Genomic DNA, 26,797 nt, shown 5'->3' with positions numbered 1-26,797 from the left:
ATATTCCTAATTTGAACAAAGGTAGAGTTTTTGGTAAACAATTCACAATTGTCATCAGTAATCTTTTTCTTCAACTACAATCCCCGCTCAGTATGTCATATCATCAGAGTAACCAGTTGCTCAGAAATGGGAAATTGAAATAGGTAGCAAGAATAATTATAATGGCTACTGAATTATAGATGGCATGATCATGATAAGAAAGAAATACTAGTATTGAAAAAGGCAGTTAACACAGAATCAAGTTCTTTCCCACTTAATGTTCAAATTCAGACATCCATCAAAGCCTGTATCATTGGTTTCAGATCCATCTACTGACCAAAATATAAAACCTTGCACTTAGTGTTGAGATTAGTTGATTTGAGTAAGCAATTCATTGTACTTTCGGGTGCAGTTTATATCTGAATACAATTGATGTGGTTAAGTTCCCAGTATCTTTTTTCTCCTTCAGGGACAGAATTGGATGATGTCAAGCGACTCTTACGGGGAAGTCGATCGGCGAGTGCTAGCCCTACTCGTTCCCATTCAGGCACACTCCCTATTCCAAAGAAAGCTGTTGTTGAAACCAAAATGGTGACAGAAAGCTCCCAGTCAGGTACTTTGTGCTGAATATGATGAAGTAAAAGTCCATTGAGAAGCTTGAATTGATGGGGAAGCCACAGGTTTCTATTAAAACAATATGGAAGACGCTACAAATATATTCTTTAGATCATTGAAGAATAATAGAATAATAATATTGGAAGGAATGTTGGAAGCCTTCTAGATCTACCTCCCCCTCCCCCCATCCAGCAAAAGTACTCTCTTGGTTATCTAAATTTTGCTTGAAAACCTCCAGGCATGGAGCACCCATGATACTGAAAAGTAGGCTTTCTTGCTGCTTAATAGTTCTCACCATCAGGCAATTTCTTCTTATTTGAAGATTGGATCTCCCTCTGTAAAGCTTCCATTCTTTTGTTCTACCATTTGGAGCTATGGAGTTTAAATCCATAGGGTTTTTTTGTGTGCCTATTCTTTAAGTCCCCTTCATGGATTACTGCCTGACTCCAGAAGATGGTAGAGGACAGGAAGATCTGGAGGAACGTTGTCCATGGGGTTGCGATGGGTCGGACACGACTTCGCAACTAACAACAACAACAACAACAAAATTCTTTAAGTATTGGAAGACTACTCTTATGCCCCCGCTTTAATCTTCTGTTCTTTAGGCTAAGCATACCCCTACCTATATCTCATTTACAAGCCATTACAAATATCTTCAGTGATCAGAGTAAGGATCAAGGCATTCTGCTACTAACGCAAATGACATAATGGTGTTTACTCACGTTCTTTGTACAGAAGCTAATTAGTATAGTAACTTAAATATAGAGAATCCTTCCCTAAAACCTGAGGGAGGTAAGTTATTTCACAAGTACATACAGCCATGCTGCTTAACATCTTACTATTGATTCTCAGCATCAGTACCTGAAATAACTGTTTCTCTGCCAAATGGTGACACAAGCCAGTTCTGTTCATAGAGGAAGGGAAACCTAACCCATATCCTAGTGGTGTCTGATGAGTGAAGAGAATGTTTGCTAGAAGATGGAACATATAGCAACCTGCCTCAAATTAAGTAGTAATGATTAAAAATTCCTCACACAGAGATTTTACTTCCTTGCCTGGATTTCTGAGGAGGTGGTTAAACTAAATGCTTTTGAATGGCAGCCATACCCTCATCTTCAGAACCCACACTAGTTCTGCAATATAGGCACTAGAAAACTATGCACAATAATGCAAACTTGTTATCCTATCTGCTGAAAGGAATATAAAAAAATCCTCTTATTATTATATACTATTAAAATCCAATCTGGGATAATGTTCTTTGATTTTCCTTCAGTTTCAGGGACTTATGACACAACAATCTTGAATGCTGCCCTCCCATCATACATGTGGTCCTCCACCCTGCCTGCAGGGTCATCTCTTGGCGGCTACCATAACAACATGACCCAAAGTTCATCTTTGATCAACACTGCAGCCCAATCTACTGGGTCAGGTATGCATTCATTTATAAAAGTCTCTGCAATGCTGGGCTGCCAAATGAGGCCATTAATGGCCTGTCCTGGTATTTAGAAATGTTGTGTGTCTGGATGACAAGAAACAGAGTCAAGCTCAATCTTAATAAGACCAAATGGCTGTGGGTATTTTCCCCCCTCATCCTGGTAACATTTCATTACTAGACTTGGATGGGCTTGTACTTCCCCATTCAAGACTGGTGTGTAATCTGGGGTCTTTTGGGATTCACAACTTCTGCTCAAGGAACAGAGAGCAGCTATGGCCAAAAGGGATTGCAAATTGATTCATTCCCAAAGTTGCTTTTTCAAAAGGCAATTGGACTTTGTTTCTCCTTGAAGATATTTTGCTTCTTATCCAAGAAGCTTCTTCAGTTCTGACTGAAGTTCTGACTTCTCCAGTCAGAACTGAAGAAGCTTCTTGGATGAGAAGCAAAACATCTTCAAGGAAAAACAAAGTCCAGTTATCTTTTGAAAAAGCACCTTTTGGACAACCATGACCTGGATGGCTGAGAATCTCCATGGATAGATTGTTTCATTCTGCTATCTGTTATCTGTTCTACTATCTGGTAGGGAGGCCCTCTGGATGGTCACCTCCACCCTAATAACCTAACAAATGGACTATTGAAAAATATCCACATGAGGCTTGAAGGCAACTCAAAAAGCAGAACTTGTCCAGAATGTGGTGTCATGAGTTGCAATATGATACCTTTATACCACATGCTGCACAAGTTGCCAGTTGACTTTTGCATGAAATTAAAGATGCTGGTTACCACCTGTAAAGCCTTTCATATTATAGGGCCAGTTTTTACTTGATCAGCTATCTCTAATAATTTCTTCCTGTCTAGTATGAATCAGCAGAATGGGTGTCTTCCAAGTCCCTTTAATTAACAAACTATCAGAATAGTATAACGAGAGCCTATCTTGAATTTCATGGATGCTGTTTGAAAGCTTTGATTAATTAGCTGCTCATTATTTTGATCAAAATAGAGCAGTCAGGAATTTGGAACGTAAGGGAGGCTAATTGTAGATGTGTGTAAAAAAGGCTGTGATTTAAAGAAAAGGAACTGTACTCGGGAAAGATAGACCTGATGAGAATCTTCTTATCAAATGTTTTCCAGGCCACCTTTAGGGGCTGTGTGTTTTTTAATGGAGACCCAATAAATCTAGTACTAGTGGATAAGATGTATGACTGTCACACATCTGAGGTGTAACACAGCCATTTTTTCTTGTAGCTATTCAACCACCAGTACCAGAGCTTTGGGTTGTGGTTGGCTCATGCCTACGTTTTCAACACTTTTTATTTCTGTTACTTTCTCTTGCAGTGTTTGGAGTTCCAAACAACTTGGCCCCAACTTCATCCACTCTAAATGGTGGTCTAAGCAATTCTTCTACAGGTTTGTTTTCTCCATTCTTCCCTGTTTCAGAAAAAGGAAACATTCGAGCATCTGTTATTGCTCTGTAATCATATGTTCTGTGTTAATGGCACAAGAGAGGAGGCATATCCAAATACGTTTTCCTTGCTTACTTTAAATTAATGCCTCGGTAAATGTAGATGTTCATATTTGGTATATATATTTATACATTTAATAACCTATGAAAAAATCATGATAAAAATGTAAACAAAACAAATGTAAACAAAAACAAAGGTCAGCTATTAAATAACTAATATATATTCTCCATTAATCTTACTCCAATGATTGTATGAATTATCACTGCCAGAAATGTTGGCATAGCACTAAGAAAGCAATTTTTTTCCATCTGTAATCTTGGAATTTCAAAGATAATTTTCAGGATATTTCCTTATGATAAAAGTTGGTTCCAGCATGAGGGGAAAAAGGACAGTGAGTAAGCCTGCTAACCAGCTACAATTCCATTATTTGTACATGATTAATTCCATACCATCCATACAAAATGTTACTCACTTGGGCTATATATATATATATATATATATATATATATATATTAAATATGCTTTTATCTGACCCTCAGTTATTTTCTTTGCAGTATATGGTGTTCAAAACAACCTGGCTCCAAACACTCTTGGGGTCACCAGTGCTACAACCACAGCTTCCACAGGTAACAACACTTGATAAAAATACCTGGAATTCAAAGCATTTTGGCTAGCAGTCATTTGCTTTAGAAACAATGGAAGAATATTGGAAAATTATTTCTTATTGCTTATTTCGAAATACTGTAACTTGTGTGGAGCTCCATAATGTATCTCAGATAAATCTATTGTTTTGCTAGCTTGCATATCCACTAATTTCAGTGTTGTCCTAAATTATTCTTTATCTCAGTAAATCACTTGTAACTGGATAAAGAATACTTGGGTATGGGGACATCGATCAGAGATAAATAATACATTCTGAATATTAAAGCAAAACAGATTAAATCCTTGCAGTTGTGACTGGGGCAATCTTCCATGCGAAACCTTCAAACCTAGTGAATAAACGGCTACATTTGTGGTCTCCAAAGCCTCTATAGACCACAGCATTGAAATTCAGTGATAAACTATCATTTCAATCCCCACACTGAATTTTCAGTGATAAACAAAAGACACGTGGTTACATCATAAATATTAACTCACCTAAGAGTTCCCAGCCCTGTCCCGCAGCAGTAAAAGTATATACATCCCAGCCCATGTCCAAAAGCTGGGGAAATACATAGTTAGATAGTTTCCTTGGACTTCTGGAAATCTAGAATTTTGTCTTTATTCCCCATTCCTTTTCTTTTTCAGCAGCATATGGAACAAAGAAAAATGCAGTGCAAAGCTCTGGTGTGACTAGTACAGGTGTATCCACATCATCTACAACTGGTGAGTCTCCCCCTCTTTCACGTGAAACAGCCAAGAAGACTCTGCAGAACTGAGCAATGCCTCTTTCTGTGCTACCTGTTGAGTATACGAAGGGGAGAAGGACTTGTGCTTCTGCCTTACTGCCCTGCCTGCTATCCAGCAAATCAGCGCCCTGCCAGTTTCCTTTTCCTGGATGTCCCAAAGGTACTTTGCCAAAAAGCAACTGGCCTTTCTTGGTTTATTTTGCTGTTTCGCTTCTCATCCAACTATTTTCTTCAGTTCTGAACTGAAGAAGAACTGAAGGAGCTTCTTGGATGAGTAGACAAATTTTTTCAAAGAAAAAAAAAACAACCCAAGAAAGTCCAATTGACTTCTGGAAAAACATCTTTGGGACAACCATGACCTGGTGATTGAGAATCACCATAGACTTTCCCAGGAGATTTTTTTTTGCAGAGATTTTTCTCTGCAATGCTGCTACTTGTGGGTTTTGATAAAATGTACATCTTGGTCTATTTCAAAAACAATTTTTTTCTCTACATTTAAATCTTCAGACTTTCTGATGTTAGAAAAGTTGCTGCTTTAGACAACACTTCATCCAAATATGGAATAGGGCAGCAGAGGCCAACAAGGCATGGTGGGAAAGGGAGGATTTTGGTCAAATTTAGGGTTGGCCTATGTTTGATCTGAAGAAAAGGAGCATAGAAGAAAGTGTAAGGGAATGTATTTGGTTTCTGCTTCACTGTATTGTTGTAGGTACAAACCAGTACATGATACTAACAAATTTTCCAGCCTTCATAGTAAAGTAAGAATATCATAATAGCTCCCCCCGCCCCTTATGAAGGTTCTGATTCCTCTTAAACAGTAACTGGGGGAGAGGACTGACTCTAAATTTATCACTGATATGGTTTGGCTAGTGCAGAATCTAGAGAAGCCCAAATGGGATACCTGCTGGAAAACCTACCTTCTGATACTGTACATTTCTTAAGCTATCTCTGCTTTATATAGGTTTACATTAAATGTTAAACCTTAAAATAATCTACAGTATTTCGATTTGATTTATAATTTGAATAAGTACAGCCACAGAAATTTATCAACCATGTTTTTTCCCCCCTTGGTGTTATTTCAGAACTTAATGCTTTCATTACAACAACTCACAGTGCAGGGTTATCCCTACCTCTTTTTGAGATCACCTATTTAGTGGAGAAATTCACATATTTAACATAGGGAATTTACTCCACAAGACATGGGGACATCCACGTAATAGGATGGCTTTAACGTGGGACTGGAGGATTAGTTGGATATAAAGCCTGAAGATTCAACATCTCTCAGAGTTTGGGTAGCTACTCTGCAAATACCTTGGAGGGGTGGGGGGGAGGGAACAGTAGAAGAAAAGGTATGTCTTTACCTCTTTCTGGTCACTGTTGGGCCAATGTGAGAAACAAAATGCAAGATTAGGATAGGCTTTGGTCTGACCTATCAAGGCGTATGTTACCAACAAAATAAACTTACCAGGAGACACTTTCAATGAGATGTCCACTAGAGGAAGCTGCTGCCTTTAGAAAAAGGAAATAAAAGCAAAACATTGAAAAAGTTACTTTATTTTGCAGCAGAGTTTCTTTGATTGATACCATACTGCCTAATGGCAAGTCTATAAATTCTATGTTGGACAGTTTTCAGAGAAGCTTTCTATGCTCTCTTGCTGCATAAATCAAGCAGAAAGCTAGTTTCTGTTCTGATAGATTTCTCAGATCTGCATTACAAAGGGAAATGACTTCACCTATCAATATTAAAGGATCTCTTAAGCAAAGAACCAAGATCTGCAATACTTTTACTACAGAAGATGTATCTAACTTGTGACATTCACTGCCTTATCACTATTGTTGATAAAAGATTTTCTTAAAGAATGCCATACCATATCTGCTTAGATATTTTGAATTATGTTGCCTGAAATTTGCAATATGCACACATACATAGATACATATGTGTTTCTTTTTCATCTTTTAAATCTGGGTTTCCATCTCCTTTTCGTGCTTTTTTTTCAACTATGTTCCTGTGCGTTTAATATAGAGATAGGCAGTCATGTGATGTCCATGCTCTTGATTGGCACCAAGGCTACAGTGTTTGGGAACAAGATTATGAATAAGGATAGATTCTTATTTTTTCTGCGCTTTGTGGGAAATATTTTATGGGATTTTAAGTTTGTTAAGTTTACTTCCGTTATATGTTACAGTTTTTGTTCGTTTCCTACTGGCCATGCAAGCATTGCAAAAAACTGAGCTAAGTGTCATCGGCAGTTTTACTACTTTGATTACTAAGTTTTCTCCAGAAGGCTTTATAAAATGTGATTTTATTGCAACAAAATTGCTTAAAGCTCCAGAGTAACATCTGTATCCAAGTTGATATTTTAAATTAAATTATTCTGGAGAAAATCTATGAGATCACTAAGAGTCCACACCAACTTGATGACACATTATCAATCAGTCTTTTCAAGCGGTTTCATCAAAGTAGGATAGCTGCAATATCCAATCTGTATATGTTTGTTTTCTTCTGTCTTTTCTGACACTCAGCTGCCACCTCTGCAAACTCTCAGAGTGATGACATCCTACGCAAAGACTGCAAATTTCTGCTCATAGAAAAAGATAATGTAACTCCCAAGAAAGAGATGGAACTGTTGATCATGTCCAAGGACAGCGGGAAAGTTTTTAGCGCATCAGGCACTGGCCTCAGTGGAGGTCAGTTTTCTACCCATTTTGGGGGCCACGTATTGATTTGATGTCTGTTCAGAAACTACATGCTACTTATATAGGATCTGTTTTCCCCCAACCTTGTTTTATATCATCTGGCAATGTCAGGGGAAATGGCACAATTCCTTCCCATGTACAGTAAATATTTTCTATTTTTGTGTGATACACTGAATCACAAACAATAGCCACCATTCTTTTTCCAGTCAGTGTTTCTGAGCTATCTCTACATGTTGGAGAACATAATCTGGTAAAGCTAAAAAGAAATGCATGTCACTTCAATTAAAAATAAATGTTCATAACAACAAGAAGACAGAAGAGAAAAGTAGAAAGTTGCAAAATATAATTATAAAAACATAAAAGCAAATACTAGTTTTTTGGTATAACTATAAAGGTAAAGATAAAGGTAAAGTTTCCCCTTGTCCAGTTATGTCTGACTCTAGGGGGTGATGCTCATCTCCATTTCTTAGCTGAAGAGCCAGCATTGTCCAAAGACACCTCTTTGTCATGTGGCCAGCATGACTATATGCCAAGGCACACAGAACACTGTTACCTTACCACCGAAGTGGTACCTAGTTACCTACTTGCATTTGCATGCTTTCGAATTGCTAGGTGGACAGGAGCTAGGGCAAGTAACGGAAGCTCACCCCATCACATAGCACTGGTGACTTGAAACTGGACAATTGGCTTTCCAGCTGACAAGTTCAGCATCTTTAACAGAATAGAATAGAATAGAATAGAATAGAATAGAATAGAATAGAATAGAATAGAATAGAATAGAATAGAATAGAATAGAATAGAATAGAATAGAATAGAATAGAATAGAATAGAATAGAGCTGGAAGGGACCTTGGAGGTCTTCTAGTCCAGCCCCCTACTCAAGCAGCAGAACCTATACCATCTCAGAAAAGTGACTGTCTATCTAGCCTCTTCTTAAAAATCTCCAGTGATGGAGCACCCACGATTTCTGGAGGCAAGCTGTTCCATTGGTTAATTGTCCTCACTGTCAGGAAGTTGCTCCTTAATTCCAGGTTGCTTCTCTTTTTGATCAGTTTCCAACTATTGTTTCTTGTCCTGCCTTCTGGTGCTTTGGTGAATAACGTGACCTGCTCTTCTTTGTGGCAGTCCCTCAAATACTGGAATACTGCTATCGTGTCCCTGTGTGGGGGTTCAGTAATGAGGGAGGATGTTGCCCCTGTATCTACCAGCCACTCATATGTTTTTCCTCCTATTGTGAGGGAGAGGAGGGGCTCTCCCTCCTGGCCATTCCTTAAGGGAACTGCGAGGCCGGTGAAGGTTGCCCTGTATTCTAGTGGCTCCTGGCTGAGTCAGGAGGAGTCATAATGGTCCTCAAACTGCACATATCGAGGTGGTCTGGGGTGCCCAGTCTCACTTAAGGCAGCTGGTCCCCTTGGGATTGGAGCTCTGGGAGGGGGATATGGTTTCCTGGGTTCAGAGAAACTGGCCCTGCAATCTTTCCTCATGTGTCCCCTCCTCCCACATTTGAAGCATTGAGAGCACCTATTTCCTTGCTCCCCTGTTTGCTCACATTGGGTCCCCTTTCGATATACCTCACCTTTATGGTGAGGTAAATTACTGTAGCTTAATAGATTTAAGGGGAACAAAATAAATTTGACTAGGTTTTAGGTTGGTCAAGTGAGATGATTTTGAGTGGCAGTTGCTTTTTTCTGGCCAATGAGCACAAAATATTCGTAGATAAGAAGAAACATCAAACTTACTTAGATGGGGGAATGAGCAAGGAAATGCCAATCTTCCAGACAGGCAATCTTGTATGTTTGTGAAAGGATACTGGCTGGGATATGACTGGAAGAAGGAAGGAAGCGGAGCACTTCCCAAGAATCCACAGAAAATTTAATCTACTAAGCCTGAACTTCACTGTGACTAGTTTCTCGTGGGCTGAAAGCTCCAACGAATTTTTTAAAAAATCTGGTGTTATTGTGTACTGAACTGTTTGTAGGAATAAACCTTCAGGCTTATATCTCATATTACTGTACCACTCTAACCACTCTGCATATTTAATAGATAACAGCAACTGCATTCAGTCCTGCAGCTGCCACCTCATTACTTTTCAGACTGATCATAGCATACCACATGAGAACAACATGAGAATTGATGACCTTGTTTAATCAATATTGGATTAATACGATAGTGATATTAGTGAAATGAACTCATTAAGGCTCCAATTCACACCATATTCCAAGCAAGGATAGATATCTTTTTCAACCTGTGTATTAATTAGATTATAATCTTCTATCCTGCTGGATGGTTACAAAGTTTATGATATCCCATGGGGCTCAATTTATTAATATCCGTTCTACAAGGAGGTTTAGTGTTTAAATAGGTTCTGGGGGAGGGGATTTGATCCTTATGTAAAAATATTATTGGTAGCTTAATTTGGGGAGTACATAAGGATTTGGAAAGTGTTTAACAGATACTGTACACTTCTGTGAAGCTTCTCATTTTACTTTTAAAACCCCTCATCCTCCACAAACATGGAGAAAGGTCTAAAATTCTTGGCTCCAAAAATCAATAAGACTTAAAAGAAGCTTTCTGGTTGTTGTTGTTGTTGTTAATTTGGAGATAAACTGGTATTAAGCCATTTCATGTTTATCCTGAATATGATTTATTTGGGCCCACTACAGGCTATTATTCAGAAGACACCTTACAAAAAGACAAACAGGCTATTGCTTCTTATGCTGGAGATTCCTATCTGAAATCAGAAACAAATGGTATGTCATTGATTCTCTATCTTGATTTGACTAATTAAAAGAAGAATAAAAATACAGCTCACACAAACATTGTATTTATTTTCATTTTATTTAATTAGTTTACAGGGCAACATATAAAAGACAATATAAAATTAAGATAAAATAGAATTAAAATGAATTAAATTAATTATAGCCCAAAAAATTAAAACAATGTTTAAAAAAGCTTAAAACCCCTTCAGTCCAGGCCTGATAGATCGAAAAGCCAGGTTTTCAGGTCCCGGCAAAACGAACGCAGATCAGGCTAATTAAAACAATGGTTTTTCTAGTGACAAGGCTGTGAAAGCTGGGCAAAGAGAAAGAGTGAGAAACAAATAGATACCATGAAAATTATGAATTTGGATGTCATGGTTCTGACAGACAGAGACAAACAAAGCAGAACTCCAAGGCTCATTTGTAAAGTTGGAGATATTTGCTAGGGTTAACATGAACTATAAAAAGAATCAGAACCCAACTATTTCTTTGAAGTGATAATCAGAACACAAAAACTAGTATACTTTGGTCATGTGATGCTAATGGATGATGAACTAGAAAAACAATTATTCTTGACAAAGTTGAAGATAACGGAAGAAGGGAAAGAGAATAATAAAGTAGATGAGCAACTTCTAAGAGATCACTGAAACATCAGTGGAAAAGTTATCAACAAGGGGAGGTCAGGTTGGTGAGCATTTGTCCATACAATTCACCAGAAGTCCACATGACTATCACCAGATAAGCACCAAGAATTCCTGGTCAACTATTTGATATAGTAAAAAAGGCTCATCTGCATTCGCTCATCTATACTCCTGAACATCAGGCAGAAAAATATCATGCATATGAAACTATTAGGATATAGGAAATTAGTTTCTTATCTGTGCAGTCTTTCTATTCCATTTTTTTTTGGGGGGGGGGGTTGAAAAACAAATCTTAGTTTATAATTACAGTGTGGTTTGCAGTAATTCTTCAAAGTCATGTCCCTGTTCTCTGACCACTGAAGCCACACTGTAGTATTGTCTCACATTCATATTACTACAGTGGATTAAACTGTTTATAACAAACAACAGCTCTGTGCAGGAAGAGTTACCCTTATGTTCTTTTTGTTGTTACAGGTGGGCTTAAATCTGTTTCCACAAAAGACAAAACCACTGTTGCAGGTGAACACCCATACAGTATTCATTAGTTCTTGGTTTATATAGTGCAGAAACCATTGGTGGTTAATAATAGATTCAAACAGTTTTTTGGAAAAATATTTATTTAAAATTGGAGGCCATTCAATGTGGTGGGTATTGTTTTTACAGACAAATGCTAACACACTTTTTTATGTGAACCTGAATACCACACATGCAGGATTTAGAAAACCCAAAGCACATTTACTTTATTCTGTGCTAATTAAATTAAATAATAAAATAAATGACTTTTAGGACTATTCTATTCTTTGGGGGATTATAACTGTACAATTGTAATCTTCCAGGGAGATTTTCTGACTGGACCTGGTTGTGTTGAACAACTGTGACACAACAGGTTATTTTTCATTTGATGTCTATATCTGAAGCTCAAAATATCCAGATGTCTCATAGTTGAACTGTTGTTAAACTTAAAAGAAAAAAAAACACTTTTGAGAGTGTAATATGTACCAAAGCTGCATCAGTAATGGAATGTTACTTCATGCTACAAAAATAATTACAAAGATTTCTTTAAAGAATTTTTAGAAACTAAAATCAATAATATAAACCTATGTATGGTTTATCTCTGTGTATATTTATATGTATTTGCATATGTGTGTGTATCTCGGTGTGTCTGGGTATCTGTATGTGTCTCTGTGTCTCTGTGTGTGTATTTGCTGTTTGTACTAATTAAAGCCCAATGTTTCTCAAAAACTGAAGACTAGTTCTCGGTGTGGGTTCTTTAACTATGAAGTGAATATTTATTTAATGCTAATTGTTGTAATAATGGATTTAGAATTCTGAATAAGACTCAAAGATATCTAGATTTTTATCATCGCCCCCTCCCCCCCACCCCCCACCAACTGTCGGCCTTTGCAGTGACTAACTTGTTTTTATTATCCTTCTCTGTAGATGGCAGAGGTGATAATGGATGTGGAGGGGCCGGGGGCTGTCCAGCCTGGTGCCCCTGTAGCTCATGTTGCAACTGGTGGATGTGGCTCCTTGGATTGCTACTGGCCTGGCTGCTCCTTCTTGGTCTCCTTTTTGGACTTATTGCTTTGGGTAAGATATTATCATTGAATGCAAAAAGTTCAAGATCTCTTCAAATGGTTGATCCCCAAAAATAAGTGTATATCATATTAAGTCATAGTTTATTTTAACCATGTTTTATTGAGCATACTATAATGGCCTGGATTACACATAATATTAAGATCCATGATTGTACTGTGTACGACAGTGACTGTGTTTATGCAGCATGCTAAGCCAAAACCAGAGCAAAGCAAACTCAGCATAACTTTGTGTAATGTGTGAACTAGATTTCTATGATTCTGAACAAAAACAATTGTTTCCATTTTTGAAAGAGGCTCACTAAAAGAACTGTCTTGAAATTTCTTCAGTTCATAGTTATTTTCTATGCAGTAATTATTTCTTAAAAAGCACGCATGAAACTACAAAGTCTAAGGACAGCTGAATTCTTTATTTTACTTCAAACTTTCAGCGGAGGAAGTACGGAAGCTGAAATCCCGAGTGGAGAGCCTTGAATCACCAATTGAGTATCGGCAAGCAATTGGCACTTACTCAGAAAAGTTAATCAGCCAGGGAGGCACACTCAGCAATATGAATGCACATGAACTGCAGAATTATCTGAGAACATTGATAAGTATGGAGATGAAGCAAGGTGAGAAACATACAAAAATCAAATTGGTTAGGAGATGAAATGATGTATTTGCCAGAAAATTACTGAACTGTTTAGCTATTAGTTATCTTTTCTAAGAATTATGTGATGAGGATGACTGGATCAATTTGGATTACATACGTTTTGAGGTCAGTCTCCCTCAGGACACTGTTATGTTACAATTTTGTATCACTTTGAAAGCAGCTCTGATATCTGGGGCCTTATAACATTTAGAGCTACCATATCTTTGCTGTACAAATCCGGAAGACCATTTTGTTATTGCCATTTGTTACTGTTTTTGTTCGGTGCTTCTAACTCCAACTCACATAACCTCCTTAGCCTGCTCCAAGAATGATCCCCTGTTTGCAAAGGACATGTCCACATGCCACTACCATTCCATAGCCCAGGCAATCTGAGGATGGTTTTAGGTGCTCCACTGTAAAGGTTTTCCATCTTGTCCCACCTCCAAATGCTGCACATGCAGGCAATCTTGATGCTAATGGAGCAGGTAGCCCTGTGGCTCCAGTTAGTTTCACGTAGGTCGATTTCTATCCATCCAGTTCTTGACATATTCTTCTGGCCTTCAAACCTCTTTCAGTATGAAGAGGAATAGAATTCAGTTCCACAGCCACTTTTTAAAATTAAATCAATTTATGTGATTGTACATCTCACAGATGCATCTCTGGGTGATAAAGACATTAAAAACCAATTCAAAAAACAGTATCAGCAAAACATAAAAATCCTGTAATGGTTAAGAACAAACAATAAATACTAAATAGCACACAATGACATCTTATTTCATGGATCATTTAACCTCCTGACCCCGTGTACTGGAGCACATCTAGGTCTTCGGTGCTTTGTAAAAGGTCAGCAGGGTCTTTTTTAATGGGTTCATCAACCAGACAACTGGTCAGCTGCCAAGCATTAGTTTTGATTAGTCTGTCCCAAATTAACACTGGTAATTGGAAATATAGTTGAAAGGACTTGCATCTTGTATTTCTGTAGCCTGCTTCCTTTCAGGGTGCCATATTCGCTTATGCCATTTTAAGAATGGTTTCTTAAACATTTTGGAGAAAGTCATGCTGGATAGTGCTATACTAAGTGAGTAATACGTAATGTTAGAGGGCTAGCAATGGCTTCTAAGCAGATTTTACATAACATGCTTTCTAAGCCACACATATTCCATTCAGTTATACTGCCATTATCAGTAGTAAAGCAGAAATAGTTTTGCGTGCTTTGTACAAGCATTTGACTGTCATTCCATATTCCTTTGTAGGTCAGCTCCGAGGAGAACCAGGACCAAAAGGTAGCAATTTTCTAGATTTGTTTTAATATTTGTTTTAATATTTGAATAAGAATCTCTTTTACTGTTGATTTGTATTCTATACAGAAAGGGGGCTTTAAGTACTGTCTTTAGCATTAAAAAAATTACTAGGATTCTATGGAAAGATACATAATAGTCAGACACATTTGAATTTCTACTTTGGGCATGCATTTTATTTAAAATTAAGTGAATCCTTAGAATTTGTATTTTTTCCAATGAAATATATGGAGCAGTGTCTCGGAAAATAAACCACCTGAGGCTAACTGATACAGAGCCAACAATATTTCTGCCTTTCATGAGCTTCTCAAATATATTCTAAGTGTGGTAGGAATTAGAGAAAGGTAAGCAAAATAAGGGAAGTCTGGTATAATCTGTCTATAACATGTTTGCTTTTCTCCCATATTCTTTCCTAGGGGATATTGGACCAAAAGGTGAGTTCAAAATTTTCCAGTAGCTTTGCCCTGTAAAAGCAATGTAGACATAGCTTTTCATTATGCACATATATATGGCGAGATTAGGAAAATATAGTTAGCCACATATTCCTAAAAATCAGCAATGTAAAACTTGACTTATCCAACAATTGATACTGAATAATAGTTAGTAAAAAAAGAAAAGTTGAGCATAGTGCCTGTCAGACCAAACAGTGTGGATTTTATATGAAGAGTTTAACACTGTAGTTTGAAAAATCTAGGTGAAAAAGACATTTACATTTTTTTAAAGACGGCTCAAAATTAGATGGCTAAGCAGGAACATTCCGGAGGAAAAACATTATTCATTTGATCTTCATTTGATCTGTCAAAAGCCTTGAATAGTGCAGGCACAGAGTTAATCCAAGTTTATCATTTCTATTGTGTGTCAAATCTCCTTTGCCTTCTGCACTAAGCAAATGTTACTGACATAATGTGGAACTTGAAAGATCAGAAAATTGCTATTGGCAAATTATGTTACTAATTCATCACTTTTTGTTTGTTTATTTCTATAGGAGACCAAGGACATCCTGGTCCAGCAGGTAGGTAGAACATTGAAACAATAGCCCAATTTCTTGTAGCCATCTTCTTGAGATGCACCAGTAAGTAGTGTCAGTGTCAGTGGTGATGCTACGTTCACATTACCCAAGAATTCAATACTTCATTTTTTATTTAAAGATAAAAGTAGCTAACTGGTCAGTTGTCCCTGAGTTCCCTCTTGATAAAAAAAGCGGTATTTGAATTACTAAAAAGTCACATTCTGGTCTTACAGGACACTTTATATTTCCATAATTATACCTCCTGAAATCAAGCAAACTAAGAAGCTTTCTTAGGTTCTGGAATCCAAATGCAACAGCAAACTAACAGATTGGAACAGTGCCTTTTCTGCCATCGAAATTACTACAATCTATTTTAAAATGTTGCTTGAAAGTGTTCTTTTAAAATTTCTACAGATAATATGGATTTTAAAGGCCAGAAATGAAATATAGAAAACTGTGATTGTCTTAAAATAGCAGCGCCAATGTTAGGAATAGTTGTGCATTGTAAGAAATCAATACAACATCCAGTACAAGGATTTATAAATTATTTTTAAGCTAGTCAGAGTCATTCAAAGGATTATTCCTCTTGTGATTCATTTGATTCTTAGGGCAAAAATAAAAAAAATAAGTTAAAGTTTAAGTTAAACTTTAACTTAAAATTGACTTAAATAATATATATGTAATTTAAGTTTTTTTCTTATGATTCTTTGTAGCTGAGCATAAATAATGATACAGACCGTTTTGTGAACATGCATTTCCTCTCTAATAGGTATTCCAGGCTTAATAGGTCACCCTGGGCCAGAAGGACCAAGGGGACTGAAAGGCAGCATGGGTAAGCAAAAGACTTATGTATTCTGGATCTTCACCATTTTGTCATTATAATATATATAATTCTCTGTAACAACAATTATAGTCCAGGAGAAGAAGTACTGGGTAAAACATAACTGTGATGGACCTACATTCTGAATAATTGATTTTTTAATAGGTGAAACTGGCCTGGAAGGCCCCATAGGACCAAGAGGGCGAGATGGGCCTCCAGGCCTCCGTGGGGAGCCTGGTCCCTCTGGATTTGGAGAGAAAGGTGACAAAGGTATGGGTTTTTTCCTGCTTCCACAAATAACTAGAAAGTATTATTTGGAAGGTTTTTCAAGATTCTGAACATATTATAGCTGTGACTTTCATAAGTTCTATTTTCAGAAATGCTTAATTCTAGCTGTCCATGATGCCTGTTGAGAGGTCTGTCTGCACTGCAGAAGACTTTGAGAAATGTTTAATCCTTCTTCTTGGAGAGGCTCAGTTACAGTTCCAAAGCTCCTGTTACAGGGAGCCCCTTCAATGCTATTTTGCTATTCATTAGTGAAGCCCTTTCTTTGCATGGGCAGCTGTGCTTCCATTTATTTTTTTTCCTATGCTTTCCCTTTATCTTAAGGTAAACATATAATAATAGCACTTAGACTTATTTACCACTTCACAGTGCTTTACAGCCCTCTCTAAGCAATTTACAGAGTCAGCATATTGCCCCCAACAATTTGAGTCCTCATTGTACTGACCTTGAAAGTATGGAAAGCTGAGCCAACCTGGAGCCAGTGAGACTCGAACTGCTGAACTGCTGGCAGTTGGCAGACAGCAGAATTAGCCTGCAAAACTGCATTCTAACCACTGTGCAACCACAGCTCTCTGTAGCAAACAAGTGGCAAGCACTGCAGGTGCCCACCATTTAAGTTCACCACGGATGCTCTTCTATTTCTGGTGGACAGATTCAGACAGAGAAAGACCGTAAGAGGAGATTTAAATGACTAACAACACTTGATCCAAAAGATATATTACCCCCTCTGCATTACAAACAGTACAAAGTTGCCTCATTTGGAAATGAGAGATAAATGAGAGGGCAGTGGGATTTCTAGTTATCTTGGATATTTGTAAAAGTCTGAGGTTTTTGAACCTCTGGCTGCAGACTTTCTTAGACACCTGTTGCATATTTATGTGCGTAGAGAAAGACAATTCATTGCAGCCAAATTACTTTTGAGCAATAGCTTGCCTACTCCTACTTATATGTACAGGAATTCCAGATTGGTTTTCAAGGAGTATAATCCCAGTTCATGTCTTTGGAGCATACAAATGATCCATCCTTAGTTTTAGCACTCTCCAAAACAAAATAAAAAGCTAGAGTCATTGCTCTTACCACAAAGGCTACAAAAACAGTATTATCTGTCAAAGTGATATAAAAATCACAAGGGCTGAATCTCTCGCCCCAAAAGAGATGAAACTGAGGTTTGTTTTCTATATTATATAGCCTATTGTTCTTTATATATTCATTAATCAGAAATGCAAGCAGGGCTGGAAATAAAAACGGTATTCTAGTCACATACTAAGTAAATTGGTTGCCAACCCTTCATCATTTCCAATGAGTAAGGAGATACAATAAAAGAAAGCCATCTGGTACTTTGTTTTGTAGCAAGCAAACAATGCCTTATCTGTCCACAGCATTTTTGTTACTTTCAAATGCGTCCCTGCACTTGGCATTGAGAGTTAAGGAAATGTAAGACAGAATTGAAAAATAACACTCAGAAGCTATTTCTGCGCCTTGGGTTCCTGTAACTGACCACTTTTAAGTGGTGTCCCCTGAGTGCTTGTTATAATAACTGTGTCCTATAAAGGTTCCTGAAAGGAAACAACATTCCTTTTAGGGAATGGAGAAGAGAAGCATCTTCCCAGTATTGCAACATACTGTATATGAACAATGTATTATTGTTATAAATAACAGTCATGGTTTTTCATGCTACAGGATTCAAAGAAAGCAAACTTCACCAAGTGACCTAATGCATTTATTATGTAGGTTCTGCTGGGGAACCAGGTGTCCAAGGTCCACCAGGTGTCCCAGGTTCCAAAGGTAAGTGTAAATCTGATGCAAAAATCTAGTAAAATAAAAAAGGTAAGAATTAGAAAATGTTTCCTTCAAAGATCATATTCCTTCCACTTCAACATGTTGAGTGTTAGCAATAATTAGAATTCGTGCCAGAATCAAAAGTGGATCAGGCTGAACCTTCCTTCTCTTTCTAGCTTACTTATTCCTTATGTGTCCATCTTTTTCTCTTATGATACAGTTCCCCCCTTTTTTTCTTTGATCAAAAGGCTACCAAAGAAGAAATAACTCTGCCTTCCTAGAAATATGAACTTTTCTAATTATAAAACCCAACCTGAAATTAGGGCCACAGTTTATTGGACTTTGGGGATCCAGGTATGCAGAGCCTCTTTCTGTTAAGATATCCCAGAGGAACATAATTGGATTTACTCAGCACATTTGAGCCTTTTTAGGACTGAAAGTCCTGGCAGAGAATATTAATTTGAATACTACCAACTACCACTACCAGGCACAACACTTTATTCTCAGTACATCTAATGTCAACTTAGGTTTCTTCTCCATTGTTTTTTTCCCCATTAAAAACAATAGCCCACAGTATCCCTTGTAAAATATATGTTTTCAGTCTGAACCTATTGTTGCCTTCTTGATGCCACGCTTTGGGGGCAGCTAAGAAATATAGCCCATCAGGAAAGCACCCAAGTATTGCATAGCATAATGTGCAGCAAATCAAGATATTACAACTAGGCACCATCCAGTTGGCTACAAGTAATTAAATATGTACAAACATAATGAAATGAAATTGAAAGCTCCATGTTACTTATTTCCTGGTCTTCAATTCTCATTTATCTCTTGCCCAACCTTCTTAATTATTCTTGCTCTTTCTTTAGGTCCTCCAGGAATTCAAGGATTTAGAGGTGAAGCAGGTATCCCGGGAGCTAAAGGTATAACTCAAAAACCATGCTTGTCTGTTTGAGGAGTGGGATCCAAAAACATATACTGTACTACCACCATGTGTTGGGCATGTAGAACATAGTATTGAACATAGGCATAGAGAGGAAGCCATAAAGATGTCATTAGGATCATGTTGTCATCAGGAGAATAATGTAAATTGTATCAGTTTGGACACAAATGATATACTGTATAGTGTTAAAGTGCATCATTTGCACAATGATACAAGAACATACATGGCTTTCTATTGTTGAACCCTGACCCAAAGGAGGCCTTGGGCATTGATGTGATAACACAATATTAAAAATAAACAATGAAATTAAGATTTCAATAGATGAAAATAATTTTTCTTAAAGAATTTGATTTGTGCTATACACACGGATGGAGCAATTTTAAAAAAGGTAGTGCCTAATACTGAGTTCCAAATTTGGTGTTCTTTATTCGCTGCTGTATATACTCTGTGTGTGTGTGTGTGTGTGTGTGTGTGTGTGTGTGTGTGTGTATATATATATATATATATATATATATATATATATATATATATATATATATATATATATATATATATATATATATATATATATATATATATATATATATATATATATCTGTGTATATCTGTGTGCATTATTCTGCTCCTTAGTTCCAAAATGGATTATATCAATAAAAAAAGGATTTTCATATCTAAAGATTTAGAGCAGGGGTCTTCAAACTTGGCCCTTTTATGACTTGTGGACTTCAACTTCCAGAATTCCTCAGCCAGCGTGCCTAGCTGAGGAATTCTGGAAGTTGAAGTCCACAAGTCATAAAAGGGCCAAGTTTGAAGACCCATGATTTAGAGTATAAAAATGCACATTACAAAAGGCAGAGCCATAAGGAAGGAAGCAAGCAAGCAAACACAAATGTCAGAAGATTGCAAGAAGTCACATGACCCCAGGACTCTGCAACCATCATAAATGCATGCCAATTGCCAAGTGTTTGAATTTTGACCATGTGACCCTGGGGATACTGCAACAGTGATAAGTGGGGAAAATTGTCATAAGTTTTCAGTGCTGTTGTAATTTCAAACAGTTATTAAACAAATGGTGGTAAACTGAGGACTACCGAGATGTATAATCTATAAATTAGAAGGAATTAATGTGCCCAATTCACCCAACAGTAGGCTTTATTTACTCTTCATTTCAGCCCACTATAGCTGAGGAATGTTACCACCAGCATTGTTCTGCTTTAAATCCTTTTTCCTCTCTATTGTTTAGGTGAAAAGGGAGCCATGGGAATACCTGGACCCAAAGGTAGCTATGCTTTTACATCTAATTCTAACAAAATGAAATTCAGGGGTGATAAAAGTAAAGTTCCACAACTATGCAAGAAAAACCAAATGCACAGGTATAGAATAGGTAGTACCTGGCTCAACAGTAGTAACTGTAAATAGGATCTTCGAGTGCTAGTGGGATAATCACTTATATACGAGCCAGCACTGTCCTGCAGCTGTCAAAAAAGTCAATGCAGTCCTAAGCTGCATTAATAGAGGAATATAATCAAGATCATGTAAAGCAGGGGTGTCAAACTCAATTTCATTGAGGGCCGCATGAGCATTGCGGTTGCCCTCAGGGGGCCAGGTGGGTATGGCCAGGGTGGGTGTGGTCTACTGGGTGGGCATGGCTAAAGTGCCTATGGCCTACTGGGTGGGCGTGGCCAGCTCTACATCATTCGCATCAAGGGTGCCTATGGGGGCCTGGGCAGGAGTGGGACAGATCTGAGGGTCTCTGGCAGAAGGAGGGTCTCTGGGCCAGGGCCAAGGCAGTGGGGGTCCTTCCCTCACTGTTTCCAGAATGGCTTCATGGGCCGCATGAAACCACTTCGCGGGCCGGATCTGGCCCCCGGACCTTGTGTTTGACATGTCTGATGTAAAGTGTTAATACCACTTTATAAAGCCTCAGTAAGACTGCACTTGGAATATTGCATCCAATTTTGGTTGCCATGATATAAAAAAGATGTTGAGATTCTGGAAAGAGTGAAGAAAAGAGTAACAAGGATGATTGGTCTGGAGGCTAAAACATAGGAGGAACATTTGCAGGAATTGGGTATATCTAGTCTAATGAAAAGAAGAACTAAGGATAACATGATAGCAGTATTCCAAGGGGCAGCCACAAAGAAGAAGAGGTCAACCTATTTTCCAAAGCACCAGAAGGCAAGACAAGAAGCAATAGATGGATACTAATCAAGGAAAGAAGAAATCTAGAACTAGGGAGAACATTCCTGACAGTGAGAACAATTAACCAGTGGAACAGCTTGCCTTCAGAAGTTGTGGCGCTCCATCACTGAAGGGTTTTAAGAAAAGATTGGTCTACCATTTGTTTGAAATGGCAGTGTTTCCTGTTTAAGCAAGAGATTGGACTAGAAGATCTCAAACTCTCTTCCAACTCTGTTATTCTGATTTCTGTTATAATTATCTTTTATTTATTTCCCTCCACCAACCTGGAACTTACCAAATGTGTCTTTTCATTCTTGACCGTGATGGGGATTATAATACAGATTAATTTAGTTTCATTTTATTTCCATGTGTGTTTTAGGTGATCCAGGAGAGAGAGGACCCCGTGGTCTTACAGGTATATATATGACATTATCAAAGATTTTGAAACTGTCACATGAGTATTTACTTTTGTCCAGAGATAAGCATTCAGATTTATCAAAGGATTTGTATGAAGATTGTTGGTCTCCTGGCATTCCATTTACTTGATGAAATGCAATAGACTATCTGCTGCTTCCAGTGAGAGGACTGAAAATTGCTGTACATGCATTTTTAGCAGCAAAAAGGAAATGCTTATCAAGGTGTATATAAAGAGGAGTGTGAAAAGTGTGGGCACAAATGTGTGTGGAGAAAGATGCATATCTGCATATGTTTACCTATCGGTGTTCATTATGTACCAAGTACATCATTACAAGCTTGTCGATCGGAAGGTCGGCAGTTTGGCGGGTCGAATCCCGAGTGCCGCGTAACAGAGTGAGCGCCTGTTACTCGTCCCAGCTTCTGCCAACCTAGCAGTTCGAAAGCACGTAAAAATGCAAGTAGAAAAATAGGGACCACTACGGTGGGAAGGTAACAGCGTTCCGTGCGCCTTTGGCGTCTAGTCATGCCGGCCACATGACCATGGAGATGTCCTCGGACAAGCGCTGGCTCTTCGGCTTTGAAACGGAGATGAGCACCGGCCCCTAGAGTCGGAAACGACTAGCACGCATGTGCGGGGGAACCTTTACCTTTACCTTTACCTTTACATCATTCAAAAGCCCGAGTCAAAGCTGAATGTAATTCTGGGGGACTAAAGGTTATCCCATTTTAAGCTACGTATATATGTGTTCGATTTCCAGGTGAACCAGGATCCAGAGGACTGCCTGGGCCAACAGGTGAAGCAGGACCTAAAGGATCAGCAGGTGACAGGCAATATTCCATTACGACACTTCTAGAAAATCTATTTCAAATTAATTACTTAGCCTGTAGGACTCTTGAAATGTACATCCTAGAATTAAAGATACTTTGATAAGGAAAATTTAAGACTCATTAAAAGAAAGCAGGAATGGATTTAAAAATAGAGTGCTGTATAAATATCCTTTGCAGTTTAGGTGTGTCTCTGGTATATAATCTGTGTGTACAGTACAGGCAAATATGCAAAAAGTTAGATCAATTTGAGTCCTGGTGATTTGATCCACATGTAGCGTAGTGATGAGTGGAAATAAATAAATATATATTATTTGTTACCTTTTTTCTACTTCCAAGATTACATTAGTTGCAGTAGTGAGATGCGAGGCTGTATTATAGTTTTTGTAAAAGTTCAGCCAGGAGTGTGTGTGAAAGTTCAGACTAAACAATTTTATTACATTAAAAACAGTATGGTATGAATTAATCAAACATATTGAACCCGGTGAGTATTTTAGCAGCATCTGAAAGGTCTTTATATTTCTATAGGTCCACCTGGCCCAGATGGACATCAAGGTCCCAGAGGTAAATAACTATTATATTTCCACTTACAAAAGAAAAGAACATGATAAGCATAGCTTTTTAACTGTGAGGATCAATTTTACTAGCTTTTATTGCCATCTTTTACATATTCACTGCATGTCACAGCATCAAATGTTTCAAATGAAACCTATCATTTAATTATCCTGGGGGCAAAAGAGATATACAAACTTTCGCTATCTCCCTTTCTATCATTTTGTTCCTATCTCCACTTCCAAACCCCACCTGCAACCTATGGTAATAGTGTATCTCAAGTCAGGTGGTCATCACAGAATATCATTCTTCTGGAATGAGAGCTACAGGACAATCACCATTTAGTGAATACCATGCTGGGGAAGTTTTTTGCATACTATGTTGTGTCAGATATAAGGGACTTCTGCCAAAGCACATAATTATTATGACACACACAGAAACACACAGAGACACACAGAAACACAGACACACACACATATATCTTTAGTTGTAATCAGTTCCATTTTTATGAATGGCCATAATTTTCAAGAATACGAATCTTATATCTTGATTAACTTGTAGGGGAACAAGGACTTATGGGTATTTCAGGTGCACGAGGACCACCAGGACCTGCTGGAGATGCTGGGCAGCCAGGTAATACAAAATCAAAAATATTAGCAGCAAAGGAAATTTATTTCTCTATCTGGAGATTATGTCTCCCTGCCTGTGGAGTCTTCTGGAGTAAGAGTCAGGCTGGGGTTTGGGCAACCACTGTGAGAATGTTAAAAATGGTATATATTTATTTATTCAACTTGTATTAATACAAACAATTGACTCTGGGCAGTATAAACATTGAAAATGGAAAGATGTTAAAAATGTGGTTGTGATTTGCTTATGGAATAGCTGTGTGAGTTGTTAACATGTGTATGAAGCCTGGGTCAATGCTTGATGACTGGTGGAATGCCATTGTGGTTCCTTTCTCTGAAGGGAATCATAACAACAATAACAAGAACAAAACAAACCCAGTTGTTTCTTCTGACTGGGAAGGTGTTTAGAGGATTCTGTTTGAAGAGGTACAAGAGATGACAATGAGAAAAATTTGAGTATGCAATATGTGATCTGTTACAAATGGTAAATATTGGTCCAAAGGAGCGGAAAAAAATGATGTTGTCTAATTGAGAATTGGATGTCACGAGAAACAAAAAATGCACTAGCAATGGATTACTTAAGAAGAATATGTGATAAAGCAAAAAAGATAATAATAAATGGGTGACGAATTAATATAGATTGAATATAAAAGGGGGGGAATCAGTACCAAAGAGGTACGTAGACATGTTTCAGTCATATACAGAAGATCAAAGTGCAAAACAAATTAATGAAAGGGGAATAAAAGGACTGAGAAGATGGGGAAGATCAAGAAATCATGATTAGTTGTAGTTGACGAGTTCCCAAAAAGAAATGGATGAATTTGAGGACTTCTCCTTCGCAAGGAAAGTTTAGACACTGACTAAGCCTAGCCAGCGGAGAATCCAGTCTCCAGAGTTTTGGGGAGCCCTTGTAAAGGCATACCTTATAAATGCTGAAAAGGATTGTCTTGATATCAGAAGGGAGAGAAAAGGTTGCCACTGAAGTGAAAAAGAATTCACTCCTTCAGCAAAGATTTCTCTTGTTAAACTTTCACAATCAAAATTGTTTGATTATTATTCTGTATCTACTAATTTGCTTTCCTTCAAACTTCATACAATGCCACTGTTTCCTTAGGTCTCACAGGACCACAAGGCCCACCAGGTAAGATACTGGGAGGGAAACAAATGCTTAATGAATAAATATGTAGATTAAAACGTTTATCTTGATGGGGCAGTAACAAACAATTGGCAGAATTCCTACACTGAACAAAACTGAACCAAACCATAATTTGCTTAACCACAATGTATTGATTAAATCGTACATATAATCCATAAACATTATATTTCTTTACGAACTCAAGTTGGAGAGCAATAATGTAATGAGAAATGGGATAGTCCTTTTTTAATTTGAACAGATTATTTATTTCTTTAAACTGGAACCGGAATGGCTTTTTCTTCAATGTAATTTCTGAGATGGTAGCAATGGAATTTTGCATTCCAATTTTATACACGTTTGCTTAAATGTAAGCCACATTTAGTGCTGCAGACCTATTCCTAGAAAGTAAGCATTTACCTCCATTTAGATGCATAGTAATTCTTACCTGTGCATTAGTCATTTTCAACATAGTAGATAATGAAACAACATGAAATGATGCCTACATGCGTATCTCCAGATTCTGGAAATCCCTGAAATGAATGGACATATATGTGCTAGGTTTTTTTCTGCCAAATGATGAATTCCAAATTGATAAAAAAAAAACCAGGCTGTATTCATCCACCTTTGGAGACCCAAGGGGATCTTACAGATGCAAACAAAAAGCTAAGAAGCAAAGTCTTCATAGCATGAAAATGCTACCGCATACCAATTAAACAATGGTATAGAATATTATTCATTCCATATGGTCTTTCCTCAGGTCTGACAGGAGCTCCAGGTCGACCTGGATCTAAAGGTAAGTCTTTCAACATTGGCTATAAAAATGTCTTTGTTCTCCTCATCAGGACAGGGCAGTGTTATCACGTTATGCTAGAGCAATAGTCTAACTTCTTCCCTGTACTCCAGAGGCCCATACAGCTGCAAAATAGCTGAGACCTCTGTATTTATTCCTGATCATCAAGAGATTCTGTCTGACTCCTTTTTCTCCTAAAACAAGACTATAAAGCTGGAATGTTTCAGTCTTTTTCCAACCAAGTCCTTCAGTCCAAAAACAGGGAGAGCCAAAAGAAACACTGTGTTCCATTTAATTTAATTTAATTTTAATTAAAGGGAAGGACAATTGAATTAACTGAACTAAATATAGTTAGCACATTTGTTTTCTGTGTATTTAAAATGCTTCCTTTAAAAATTGATGGCGGGGGGGTTTGGACCTGCTCCCAAATCTTTGGGGTCGATGCATGTGGTCTTGGGCCACACATTGCATGACCTGATATAAAGAATCATCCCCAAATATCATTGAGTAATTAGGTATTCTAGCAGAGGACTTTTCCCCAGTTCTCCTCCACGTTATTGTAACAAAGCACTGTCTAATTGAGTCTATGAGAAAGGATGTTGGAAAAAGACATTGATTTCCTTGGTGTATTTTTCTATTTTAAAGATGTTTGCATAAACATGTGTGCATAAAAACCTAATGTATGTTTTTTTTTAAAAAAAAAGAAAACAACTTGCAAAAATGTATATTTTTTAAAATACACAGAGGTATAGATATTTGGAGGTGATTTTTATTAAAATTTAAACTGAAACAGAAACTGAAGATGGGGAAATGAAAAAAATGACCTCATATAAATTTGAAGTTTCATTTATCTCCCAGATAAACAGATTGCATTAATGCCATATTTCTCTCCCCAATCACAGTGTTATAATAATATTTTAAACAGATTTATATTCCGC

At 37.5% G+C, this 26,797-nt stretch overlaps 1 protein-coding gene across 1 annotated transcript in view; it reads left to right on the top strand.

Annotated features, from left to right (window-relative positions):
• The window catches only part of COL17A1 (collagen type XVII alpha 1 chain), a 67,385-nt gene that overhangs the window by 12,208 nt on the left and 28,380 nt on the right, over positions 1-26,797 (top strand). The window contains exons 9-32 of the mRNA XM_081330132.1: positions 449-592; positions 1,868-2,023; positions 3,365-3,436; positions 4,047-4,118; positions 4,780-4,857; positions 7,404-7,568; positions 10,240-10,326; positions 11,451-11,495; positions 12,417-12,566; positions 13,003-13,182; positions 14,456-14,485; positions 14,917-14,934; positions 15,486-15,512; positions 16,279-16,341; positions 16,495-16,599; positions 18,346-18,399; positions 19,260-19,313; positions 20,577-20,612; positions 21,894-21,929; positions 22,690-22,752; positions 23,285-23,320; positions 23,870-23,941; positions 25,049-25,075; positions 25,827-25,862. Of these exons, the coding sequence (XP_081186258.1) occupies positions 449-592; positions 1,868-2,023; positions 3,365-3,436; positions 4,047-4,118; positions 4,780-4,857; positions 7,404-7,568; positions 10,240-10,326; positions 11,451-11,495; positions 12,417-12,566; positions 13,003-13,182; positions 14,456-14,485; positions 14,917-14,934; positions 15,486-15,512; positions 16,279-16,341; positions 16,495-16,599; positions 18,346-18,399; positions 19,260-19,313; positions 20,577-20,612; positions 21,894-21,929; positions 22,690-22,752; positions 23,285-23,320; positions 23,870-23,941; positions 25,049-25,075; positions 25,827-25,862 (1,806 nt within the window). The remainder of the gene's footprint in view (positions 1-448; positions 593-1,867; positions 2,024-3,364; positions 3,437-4,046; positions 4,119-4,779; positions 4,858-7,403; positions 7,569-10,239; positions 10,327-11,450; positions 11,496-12,416; positions 12,567-13,002; positions 13,183-14,455; positions 14,486-14,916; positions 14,935-15,485; positions 15,513-16,278; positions 16,342-16,494; positions 16,600-18,345; positions 18,400-19,259; positions 19,314-20,576; positions 20,613-21,893; positions 21,930-22,689; positions 22,753-23,284; positions 23,321-23,869; positions 23,942-25,048; positions 25,076-25,826; positions 25,863-26,797) is intronic.

The sequence above is a fragment of the Vipera berus genome (genome assembly GCF_964194415.1).
Source record: "Vipera berus genome assembly, chromosome: 5".
In the NCBI taxonomy this organism is placed as follows: domain Eukaryota; kingdom Metazoa; phylum Chordata; class Lepidosauria; order Squamata; family Viperidae; genus Vipera; species Vipera berus.
The sequence above is the reverse complement of the archived record's forward strand: the minus strand, read 5'-3'. Positions and strand labels throughout refer to the sequence as shown.